Source organism: Salvelinus sp. IW2-2015, linkage group LG11 (assembly GCF_002910315.2).
Source record: "Salvelinus sp. IW2-2015 linkage group LG11, ASM291031v2, whole genome shotgun sequence".
Taxonomy (NCBI): domain Eukaryota; kingdom Metazoa; phylum Chordata; class Actinopteri; order Salmoniformes; family Salmonidae; genus Salvelinus; species Salvelinus sp. IW2-2015.
Genome location: NC_036851.1, coordinates 2271581 through 2284441, shown reverse-complemented (window position 1 = coordinate 2284441; position 12861 = coordinate 2271581). Strand labels below are relative to the sequence as shown.

General features: G+C 42.9%; 1 protein-coding gene across 1 annotated transcript; it reads left to right on the top strand.

Annotated features, from left to right (window-relative positions):
- The first annotated feature begins 217 nt into the window (after positions 1 to 217).
- LOC111969657 (uncharacterized) lies at positions 218 to 10643 on the top strand. The gene is given in 14 exon segments (XM_070445500.1): positions 218 to 492; positions 1135 to 1388; positions 1662 to 1704; positions 3244 to 3287; positions 3399 to 3452; positions 4133 to 4169; positions 4344 to 4394; positions 4658 to 4750; positions 4875 to 5083; positions 7070 to 7092; positions 7094 to 7129; positions 7131 to 8534; positions 8718 to 8805; positions 9490 to 10643. Coding segments are annotated over 13 exon segments (2406 nt in total). The 5' UTR covers positions 218 to 492; positions 1135 to 1153; the 3' UTR covers positions 9579 to 10643.
- The last annotated feature ends 2218 nt before the right edge of the window (positions 10644 to 12861 follow it).

The following is a 12861-nucleotide window of genomic DNA, read 5'->3' as shown; positions in this document are numbered from 1 at the left end:
CCCCCATTTTAGCTAACCCTTTCCTTAACCTAATTATCCTAACCTGCGGCGTAAATTCTCCTGAACCTGCTACGAAAATATCAGGGCGCATGTTAGCACCAGCAGGTATAAAGAGGGCTACCGTCAACTCTTCTTCTTTAGACTAGCTATTCTACAGTGTGTCTGTGTCTGCTTCTGTTACTGCCGGGAGGATGTGTCGCAATGTTAATTTCTTTCAGTTGAAGCCACACTTCCTTTTTTTTTTATCTTCTTTGTATTTGCGCCTAAAGAGACAGTTGAACGAGACAGGCGCGAACATGTAGCCTAGGCGATGCGTTGATAGTCTCAACATTTGTACTTGATAAACAGTTTAAGTAAATTGTCATGAGAAAAACTGAAGAAAACCTGGATGATGTAACGTCATGCAGTGCTATTCTGATAATAAGATGCGAGGCGAGACTGGTGAGCGCAGTGGGAGAAACCAGAATTGAAACCTGCGGTGCGCCAGTGAAGGTAGGCTTGAAATGAACATTTGCTTGTCTCTACATTAGTCCTTGAAATATAATACTGTAGGCCTACTTTGGTATCAGCATCTGCATGCGTTTGGATTTTCAGCCATGTTTTCTATATATGTCCTTGTTTTTGCTTGAGCAGTGAAATAAAGTTTGATCATATTTGACATGAGTAATTATGTGCACTGAAAAGCTTTCTACAAATATTGGCAGTTGCTAGGCTATATAATATAATAACTTTATTTTTCTAAGAGGGAACTTCTAATGTGATTGTCATGTAAGGCTATGATTTTTCAGCACAACATTAACATAATTGCAAGTATTTTGTGAGTTTGTGACTATTATGATGATTATCTACTTATGGTGTGAATTCGTTTCAAATTACAGCTGTTCATTTCAATAATGTAATGATTTGCTATTCCAACCAGATGTACTAGATTATAAATCAGGGGGTTATCTGTTCCTGCATGGCATGCCCTGTAGGCAACTGTAGTTTCACTGAAACTATCATTTGGATGGTCCTGGTTTGGAAGTATTGTGTCTATATAAACCTACTGATGATATAGCACTTACTTCATGATTTAGGTTCTCCCAGTTGATAATTATTGAAGTAGGCTATTCAATGAATAGGTGAACTGTTCAGTGAATAGGTGAGCGGTCTGATGGAGAGCCCGTCTTCTACGACCAGGCGTCAGGCCTGGGTCCAGACCAGTCGACAGTGGCTAACCCTGGAAGAACTAGATCCACAGGTACCAGGACCATACATCCACCCCTCTGCCCACCCATCTACCCTACAACGGCCAGGATATACCCATCCTTCGGCCCCACCTGGACCACCGTACACCTATCCCTCTGATCAACACCAGTCTGCATCAGAGGATGACGTCTTCTCAGATGGTCAGTTCTCATTTTGGTAGCTTGATTAAGAATTTACATTTGAGTGACATTGATTTATTACTGTAAGATATCTGTGTGATAAAGAAAACAACATGCAGGGGGTTAAAACTCTGCTTAGTCTGGTATATTTATAACTCATATGTGGGCGGTTGGCCACATCATGATGCATCACACATCTTTGCGACAAAGCACAGAAAGAAACAGTGTAAGAAGTTAGAATTTTCTGAATGCTGAATGCTCACCCAGACTGTTCTATGTCCACTGTTTCCACAGGATGCTCCGCAGGAAAGATTAAGAGCTGGCTTCTGGGCTGTGGGTGAGTGAGTGAACATTCCGTGCAAGGTTTGACTTTGAAATTACATTTACAAGACAGACTCGTAAGGATGATGTGTCAGCCAGTGGCAACTGGTAAGTTAAACAATAAAAATAAATTGTCTAGGTAAACCACCCACCGTTTGGGGAAATGTTACAGACGTGAATTCTGTTTAGAATATGGATACAGGTCAATGGCAATGCCCAAATTGGATTCTTGTTCCAAAACACCTTGGTTCTAGAACTAGTTTGGCTCTGTTTATACTAGAGGACATTCTATTTGAATTATTTTGGTGTTTATAGTCCCAAGTTTGCATCATAGGAAATGGTACAAAAGTACGGTTTGTTCTGTTGATTCCTCCAGTTATGTGTTGACCAGAAAATTATAGTCATGTAAGCACAGAAAAGCAATTGTTCCATCACTGGATGCAAGCTTTACTATTGTGCAATTACACATGTATTACTAATGATCATGGCTAACTTGGCTGATCAAGTTGAGTCTGAACATGTGGCTAAACTGGTGTGTGAACTTGGATGATCAGGCTATTTTGTGGGTTTTATAGAATCTGATTTAAAATAATGTCAGATAAGAAATGTTGAGGCGTTCTTAAAACATCTGTGGTTAACGTGACTTGACAATCTGACTGCTAACCACTCAGCCTGAGAGCATCTCCTATGTAGGAAGTGAACCGACTTTTAAAAGCTGTTCAGCTTTACTGAACAGACTGGGAGGATAGCTAGCTAGAGATGATGCCTATAGGTTTGATCCAGAGCTGTATAGTATACTGTGGTGTGCGAAATTGACACCAGTATCTCAGGAAGAGTTGGGATATGCAAGAAAACACATTTCTAATTCACATGTGTATTAATACACACATGTACTTGTGTGAAATAGGACAAATAGAAGCACACACCAAATTATTATTTTATATAGTATGCTCAAAAAAAGTGTGATATTATTTTATACTAATACAATTGCTCAGAGAAAGAGATTTTGTTGAACAAGTCCTCCAAAATGATTGACCGTGCGAAGATATCGGCCCTGGGCCTTTTCCAAAACATTTATTTTTAGTTTTAGTTTTATGAGTTGGAGAACACATTTGGAGTGATCTTAGACCATTTTGCCACGACTTCTGCCGAAATTGGTCCCTCTCCTTGTTCGGGCGGTCGACGTCACCGACCTTCTAGCGATCGCTGATCCATTTTTCATTTTCCATTGGTTTTGTCTATTCTTCCATCACACCTGGTTCCAATCCCATCAATTACATGTTGTGTATTTAACCCTCTGTTCCCCCTCATGTCCTTGTCGGTGATTGTTTATTGTAAGTGTATGTGTACGTCTGTACTGGTGTGCGTCGGGTTATGTTACCCATTGATTTTTATTATGTTTTCCGGTGTTTTTTTTGTAAATAAACTGCGTCGTTGGAAACACAGTTATTTCTCTCCCGCGTCTGACTTCTCTGCCGCCAGTTCACACGCTTACACATTCCTCCATACAGAATCCTAAAATGTTGTTTTGGTGTACGTTATATATTTTTAATAGGCTGAAGACTGGCGCAGAGAACTCTAGCAATCATCTGACTGTTGGTAAGTCTGACAAGAAAGCCACCGTCACTGCAATCTACCGACTGGTCGGCATAAAACACTGATTATAGTCTCTCCTCTTCTATTTTTTTTACATTTATTCTCCTCTTCTAGAGTCTCTGCTGAAAGCGAACAGTTTTGAAGATGACCTGAGTCTGGGTGCCGATGGTGAGGATGAAAGAGAACATAAACCCAATGACACGCATACCATAGTAAATAATCAAAGCAGGAACTAGCTTTGTAGGAAACGTAGGAGAGCATCATGGATGTTTTGGAAAAGGTTATTTTCATCTTTGTTCCTGCCTCTGAGTGAGCGCCTTCCTCTTTGTTTTTGCTATTCCTATTCAAACTCGTTTTCCATTACTGAATATGTTTAAAGAACATAGGCCTTTAATCCATTTATTATACCGGTTTGAATAGTGGACGCTTTCATTTTTTACATTTTCCATTTAAATTCAGAGTAGAAGTCTGTACATGTTGGTGACATACCCCGTCCTCATGTCTAAGGACTGCTTCTCCACTGATAGTACACCAGGAACATGTACTCATTGTAGCATCAAACCTTAAGCCTTCACCTCTTCCATGAGCGACTGACATCCTGGTGCGTGTGATTTAGCTGCTGACTGACGGAAACTCTCCCTAAGATTGGCCCAATATACAAAGCAAATAATAATAGCATGTTTGCAAAAAGAGGAGCCACCACTCACTGGAGCCTCACAACACAAAGGGCCAAATGTCACAGAGATCTGGGAGGATTACGCACACACATAAGCATGAATGCAAATGCGCACGCACGCTCGCACACACAAACAGTGTTCTGTTTTCACTCAAACTTTTATGTTTTACAGCTACAGCATTAAATGTCGAAGGAGTCTCAGAACTGAGGTAAGATAAATGGAATATAAACATGAAGAATGTGTGGTTTCATGACAGAAATTATGCCCCAAATTCCTTCCTATTCAGAGGGAGGTTTAGATTTGTCAAGTCTGGTTGACATGACTTGAGCTTGACCTGCTTTTATCTTCCCACGGTGGTGCCTGCTGACTGGTGCCTGTGTAGGGTGCTGCTTCCGCCACCCGAACATCTTCACAGAGGTGGAGTCACCACCAGGTCAGTTAGAGCAACCCACAAACTATGACATATGGCAAGCTATATTTATATTCTAGAGTTTATTTCGACTATCCCTCCTGATGCATTTTCCCAGCTACTAGTACATTAAATACGGTTACATTAACATATGATATCTGTTGAATACAGGCATGCTTCAACCATTATTACACTGTTACTATAATAATTCTGGTTTGTTTTTTGAAGTTGTTTCATTGCTTATTTTTCACCTGTCGCATGTTGATCTCATGTCTTTGTTCCTGCAGTACTCCCCGTCAGAGGCTGGCTCTGCCCTTACTCCACCTCGGTTACAGTATTGCCTCCAGTGGCTTCTCCAACAGCACCAGTAAGGCATCAAGGTGTGTTAGGACCAACCACTATCAACCTTATGTCAGTCATATAGTATATAAAATCTGTCAGGACATCTCTATCTCCCTCTATCTCTCCATCCCCACCACTCACCTACACACACACACACCCCAGTGTGTCTGAGGTGCTGAAACTGTGTGCAGAGGATGCAGAGGAGACTCTGTACGAGTTGGGGTTCGGATGTGACGTGCCTGAGGTTACAGACCGCATCCCCACCCGTTTCCTCAACTTCCCCTCCCAGCTTCACGGTATCAACTTCCGCCTCTTCCTCCAGTCCCAACTGAACCGCCTCCGACAGGAGGACCCAGGACTCTCTCTGGCCAGTAAGACACGAACGCATGCACGCACACACACAAACGCACGCACGCACACACACCACGTACACACACCATTGTCGGAATCCCACACACCAATGTGTCGGAATCCCACACATTACTGTGGTAATGATCATCATTGTCATAAACACCCACCCACAACACAACCAGGTATAGAGAGTCTCTGTACATGAGTCAACTTTCATTTACATAATAACTTTAGTTATGCAGCACTTTTTATGCAGTTCAAATGGTTTAAAGAGCTTTATCTCTAAATAGACACCTATATCCACAGACAGTGTCTATATGACTCGGTCTACATTTACATAGCACTGTCAGTATAGTATGTTTCTCCACCAATCATCCTAATGTCATGACGTTGCCCTCTTTGGGTACAGCGAGCACCATCCCCCTCTCTCTGTCTCCTACACTCAGGCTGCTGCTACCTCAGGTTGTAAATTCCTGGAGGAGATTATCTCCTCATGGCCACAGTATAGAGAGAGTGAGTTTCATAGAGAGAACAAAGGAATTTCTTCCACCTCACAGAACTTGAGGTTCGAACAAGATTTATGTTCTGGAGAAGGTATAAAAGATCAGTGAAGAATCCAGCTACGAACTGGTCCGTTGGTACAATTTTGTGAAACTCATGGGAGACAATACGGCCGCATTACCATAACGCTGTTTATATAATAGCCTCAGTTATGAGGCTTACATCTAATTGTTGTATAAGATGAATGAGTGAGGATGATACTGTTTGTGAAATTGTGTAATGTGATTTTGGACTATTTAATGAAGGAAACTCCAATTCCCTTTGGAGTTTAACTAAATCAGAGGACCGCCCATGAGCACAGTTATGGTCTTGCGTCCTGGGACAGGCCCTTTTCTGCTCTTCCGAATAAAGCCCCCACCCGGGTTTTCTATCACCAGACCAGCTTTCCTCGATAACGAGAGGGCCAAGGTTTGATAGGAGACCATAAACCTGAGTATAAGCTAAGGTTTGAGTAGATGGCTGAATCTTTTAACCATACCACGTGGTTAAACTCTTAGACTATCGATACCGACAGAATAAGAACAAGTTCTTTGATATTATTACTAGTCTGCAGCTAGGAATTCGGTATCATTGAACGCGAAGACTGACAACCGCCGAAACATCTATTCTATTACGACATGAATTGAATTATGCCTCTGAACTATCCATTCTAACCACGAGAGAGGGCGGACAGACTCCAAAGAAACAAACTTTTCAACAGAGATTCCCGACATCACACTGAGCGTAAATATATATATTGATTCCAATTATTCCCCGAATGAAGTGAGCGTTCATGTGCAAAGGATTAGTATTTCAATTAGTTATAATTATCAACTTTGTAGTGTCTCATCTCAGTTGACCCCCACTTTCGCCTTTTTTGTTCACGCAAAGCCGCGATACTCTGGTTTATCGCCACTCGTTATCATTCCTTCACATCTAACTGTTTGTTTATGCATTCTGTGAATTATTAGTATAATAAATGATTTTTAGAGCATTTGATGTATGGATGACTCATAGCTGAAGACTGGGTTCGTGTAGATAACCAACGAATTTACGACGTTTGGAATGAGACTAACAGTGGGGTAAATAATCTCATTAAATCGAAGACTAAGTGGATCAGATATTCAAATATCTGAAAGTTGATATTTAGGAAATATAACTTTATAATCTGAATATTTTCCTTGGTGCCCCGACTTCCTAGTTAATTTACAGTTACATTGATTAATTCAGTTTTTAAATCGCGAATAATAATTACAGAGAGTTATTTTGATCAATAGCGTCTTCCAGTTTAATAGATGCCAAAGGACACGACATAATACAATAAATGCATCCATTACTCCGCTCTGCCTATGAACAAAAAACGTTAATGCATCTCTCATTGTTCCTGTGCGTTAGGCAGCCAGACATTCAAAACAATTGTTTGTTTCTCTTTCAATTGTCCTGATGAACGTACCTTCCCCCTGCAGGTCGGTTTAGGCAGGTAGAGGTGCTTAACAGCCATGGCCAATGCCTTCTACCCCCTCTACTTCCCATGTGTCCCGCATGCCCCTTCAGAAGCTCTCCCCTCCCGAGCTCAGCTTCTCCCCCACCGCCGACAAGCAGACTGGACGGCGCTGCATGGGAAGCGTTCGCAGCGAACCGAGGTCTCCAGTGGAGCGACTCAAGGACACGGTTTCTAAGATGTGCCTGTATACTAGCTCTGGTGGTTCCACCCAGCCAGGCTCGAACTCTGCCTGCCACGGTCTGGGATTTTCTTTCGGACCTGGGTCTGGGTTGTCCCCCAAGAAGAGAAGCAGCCTGCCTGACTTGGTGGGACTGGTCCTGGAGAATGCCAAGGCAGAGGCTGTATCCAGAGACACGGAGRAGGATAATCAGGATACAGGGGACAGTAATGGGACGAGTGCTGCTGTGGACACGAGTACTATGGTGAAGGATAGAGAGACAGAGGCACAAGGACACATAGACACAGTCAGTGACAAGGAGATGGAGCAGGGTTTGTTATCAGATGTACAGGATATGGACACAGGGCATAGTAGTTTGATTAGTTCTGTGGAGCCACATCTGGTCAAGGACAGAGCGACAGAGACACAGGGACATGGAGACACAGTCAGAGGCAAGGGGTTGGACCAGGGATTGTCATCAGATGGGGATGGGGCTGATTTAGAGAGAGACACCGACGGAATTCCAAATCTTCGAGCATCATCACTTTCAGAATCAGGTCAGCGAGAACCCAGTAGTAGAACGAAGCTGGACTTTTGCCTTACCACGCCAAGTCCTACTTGTGAGGTTGGAGAAACTCAAAACACAATTCATCCCACAGACTGGGCAGCGGTGGTGGCACCACCGGTTGCCAAGGTTACCCATGACGTCATATGTCCTCAGGTCGTTGAGAGTGTGCACCAGGCACTCTACAGCAGTCAACTACAACAGTGGAATAATAACACGCAGATGGCGAACCTTTTGTCGTCTGTTGTGTCCTGTGAGAATGTCAGATCTGACCGGTCCTTCACCACATCAGACACACTACACGAACCCAGGGAGGAGAAGTGTTTGACTACCAATAACTCAGCCAAGAGTTTAAAGGTTGTCATAACTCCCATTCCAAAGGCTGAGCCCGAGGGGGACTCCCGTTTGGGAGAAACTGGGACACTGGTGGAGTCAACGTTCGTGCCCATAAAGCTCCCTAGTGGAAAGACGTCCCCTTGTCTAATCACTGTAACTGATGTGGCTTGTAGTTTTAGTTCTGCAGACACACCGGAGATGGTTCTCACTCCCAGTGGTGGTACCACTGAGGTGCCTACAGCAGCCCAGTATTATCCAGGTGTATGGGAGAACAAGTGGTGCCTGAGTCCTCTGAAACCGACACCAATCCAGGTCCAAGGGGAGGCCTCCCACAGTCTTCAACAGGCCAACTCCTTTGAGCTAGAGGAGGTAAATGACAGAATTTTTGGGGATTTAACCTATATGGCACAATCTACTCCAGTCTGACTTCCTAGGGCTTATTGACACATCTAGGTGGCGTAGTCGACTACCTATCCACCCATGGCTGCCTGACATATACTTGGAGCCAGGAGTTTTCCTGACCACCTGTTTTCCAATTTTGTTTAACAACAGGTACATAGTGCAGGGGAGGAAGACTTTGGACAGCAAGAAACCGTACGGTCAGCGTCTTTGTCACTGTCTACTGTCAATCAAAACACAGGTGAGTTCATAGTCTTGATTGACACATCATGGTCATATTCAGCTGAACCGAGTGATATTAACAGTGTACAATCTGCTTGCTACCAAAGTAGTTGTTTAGTGAACGGTGACTGACTACCGCGATTCGGAGCAGCCAATGTGCCGAATGTGACTTCTGTTTAATTTCACAGGAACACACAACCGTTTCAATTTACAGTTTGAAAGTGAATGTGGTTGATACTGTTCCTCAAATGGGCAGTGCTGTCATCATGTTAGCTGTGAATGAGTCGCTGTGTGCATCTGTGCATGCATGTGTGTGTGAAGAAAGGGGTGCGTTCACCACTTGTTCTCACACCTTTTCTTACGTTCTTGTTCTTTAAGATTTGTCAGCTAACTGGAAATGTTGAGTGAAGTGTGGGCTGATTTCTGGCCAACCTTGCATGTTTTATTCTGGGAAGTACTGTACTGCAGGCCCGACGTGTTAAATCCACGAATAGAATATAACTGTGTCCATCTGTGTGTGTATGTTGTAGGCCTGGTGGTGGTTCAAGGGTTAAGTGGCATGAGTATGACTGTGTAACTAAATCCGCGTTCGACCTGACTGTGTGTTTATCTGCCTGTACAGTATGCAGGCCTGGGAGTAGGAGGGTGGTTGTGTTTCTCTCTGTGTAGACCTGACAGTGTCAGTGTCTTTGTCGCTGTGTAGGTCTGGTGGTTCGAGGGGACAGCATGCAGTCGGACAGTAGTGGCTACGCTGATGAAGACGTCTACTCCACTGACAGAGACAAGAGCTGACAGACCAATAACGGTTGAGTTCCTGCCTGACTCGACGCGCAGGCATCGCATTGCGTCAACCAATGGGCAGTGCTATGTCATCGACTGTGCAGTCGGGCATCAGATTGCTATATCATACGATGTGGTTAGGTGATATGTTAAATACCTACCAGGGCGTTGTGGTCGGGCAGGAACTTGACCAAGGCCCTCTGGGAACTAGACTCGGGGAACTCTTGAGTATTATTTGTATGAGTCACACAGAACACATGTTCATCCACTGTAGGTATATTCAACAGATACTGATTGTTTGATTATGAAGTATGAAGAGATTTGGCTCTCTGTTCATGTTAGCGTCAATGACATTATGAATCAGGTGGGATCAGTCGGTGCATTCTGAATGCTGCCACTCCTATGCGACACCAGTCCTTTGACTGAGTGCAGACAGAGTTGCGTAATCTGAGAGAAAGCATTGCCCTGGAGGTATAGTCCACACATACTGTTTAATTGTGGAGAGATTGTCCTATCTCCATGTATAGTGTTCCTGTTGGTGACAATCATTAAATCGATGTTGTCACACCCTGATCTGTTTCACCCGTCTTTGTGCTTGTCTTAACCCCCCTCCAGGTGTCGCCCATCTTCCTCATTATCCCCAGTGTATTTATACCTGTGTTCTCTGTCTGTATCCAGTTTGTTTTGTTTTGTCAAGCCTACCAGCGTGTTTTCCCGTCTGTCTCTAGTTCCTGTTTTCTAGCTTTCCCKGTTTTTGACCGTTCTGCCTGCCTCGACCCAGCCTGTCGTTCTGTACCTTGTCACACCACCGAGGATTACTGACCTCTGCCGGCCCTGAGCCTGCCTGACGTTCTGTACCTTTTAGACTTTGCTCTGGACTACTGACCTCTGCCTGCCCTTGACCTGTCGTTTGCCTGCCTCTCTGTTATTGTAATAGACGTTTGTTACTTCGAAACTGTCTGCGTCTAGGTCTTCTCCTGAGCCTTGACAGATGTACTGTACATAAGATACTATTGCTGTGCCTTTGTGAAAGTTGGTATTTATTTATTGGATGTTAATAAAGATAATTTAAACACATTTAAGATGATCATTATATGAATGTTAAGTGACTTCAATTAACATCAACCTGCACTGAAATATTTAATTTAAACAGGAACAAATCAAACAGTGTATAGCTGCCATAGGGACATGATAAAAGGCAACATTTCAGTTCCAATTCTACTTTGTATTTGGGCAACACATTCCACAACATCACACACATTGGGCTATGTCAATTTCAGCTAAACTTCTCTGCTAATCATATCATAATCATCATCAGGAGATGTAGCCTTACTATGTAGCAGCAATCCCTTATAGGTAGATAGCCTACTATGGCCAGTTTACTTTAGATACACTTACTACCAAAATGATCCTTATTTTACCTCCTATACAAAAACATGGTTTGACTATCTGTATTTGAACTCTTGGGAGTAAACATGGGAGAATATTGAGTTCAGGTTACACAATTAGCATGTAACGGAAGATGAAGAAAAGATTAGTCAGCAACAGGGTTGGGGTCAATTCGATTTAAATGACAGTCAATTCAGGAAGTAACAATGTAGTTCCATCTCAATGTGATGCTCTATTTCAGACATTATGAACACAACCACAGTCGAGGCATGTAATATTATCAATTCAAAATGATAGTAGTTGTGTTACCGAAGTTAATTAAGGACCACGGACATGGTTTTATGAGAGTAACCAGCTACTCAAACACACAAAACACAAGATAACATTGCTTCAACAGCTATTAAAACTTGCGACGCCCTAAAATTACCAATTTTAATCACAGTAGCGATCTTGTCACACAATTTAAAAGTGGGGTTTGTGAGGTCTGAAAAKTAACAAATTCAATAGCCAATGTTTAAAATGGAGTTCCAATCATCATAAAATAACATTTTGCACTTCAGATGTTAAACAATTCAAATGTAAAAGGTAGACCTTAATAGTTATCCGATTACTTTTCGAAAGGCCTTACTACATAGTTCCGTATAATCCAACTAATGACAAGGCATGTAAGACAGACCGGGTGAATCTTTTAAATCTCCAATTTAAGAATTCCTATTTAAAATGTCCACTTTATAAATGCACCAAATTATACTTTACGCGGACCAAGCTCTCTTCTTCAACAGTTATCCAGGTGAAGTGACAATGGGGGGAGAAATGTTTTTGGTCGACGACAAAGTACTTAGTAATGAAAAGGCAACCAAGGCCATTTTTTCAATCAATGAGAATCCATTTTAGGTGTGAAAAAGGGGTTATTGAGGCTACAGTAAAATGTTATTTTTTTCTTTTAAATTGTCTTCTGCCCTTTCCCTGCAGAGTCTATGTCTCTAGGCATGTTACAGCTGAGCAGGTGGGTGACTGACCATCCAAATAAATGGTAAGGGTAGGCAATCAAGAGGGCATTTCGGGCTATGGGGGATATCTTCAGAGGTATAGGAGAGCGTCAAGGGCTAGCCCATATCTTCAATTTTATAGGGACGCATCCTCTAGGGAAATCCCATATCTTCGGAGCATTTAGAAATGGGGGGGGGGGGGAAATAATAAACTTGTGGAATAGGTCAATCAATGGTCATGTCCCTTGACCACCATTGATTGGAGGATGCTCCATCCTCAGAGGTGGATGTCATGTGACCAGTGTCAAGGTCGGCCATGGAGAGCGAGTTGGGTCTGGAAGACGGAGTCACTTCCTGCTCACTTTCCCCTGGCTATGATTTTAAGGTACTGCAGTGCATTGTGGGCTGCGCTGGCACGGGCAGCGTCCGGATTGGGTGCGAAGCCGTGGCACACTGATTGGCTGAGTGGATAGCTCTAACAGACACTGGCATAGATCGCTCAGACTACGCTCCTCTTAAACAACAAGTTAAAATTAACAAACCTACGTTAGGTTCAATACAATAAAGACCACCATCTCTAGCCTGGTTGCCAGATCTGTTTATTAATTACCAAATCCTCTATTGTTTGTTGCCAGCATCAAGCCATACATGTAGGATACTAAATACTGAGGAGCAATGTTCCCTCTCAACAGTAACCCTGAGACTGCTGCACAGAAATATCAGCCCACAGAGAGAAGCACGAGATTGAACTTCACTCAACTTTCTAGAGCAGTGGTCACTAACTGGTTGATCTCCAAGGCATTCCTAGTCGATCACCAAACATTTATAAAAAARCAATAAAGACAATAAACAATAAAGCCTTGTGTTCCTATTTTTTTTTTTATCGTCTCGGGCTGTTAGCAGTAGTTGCACCCGAT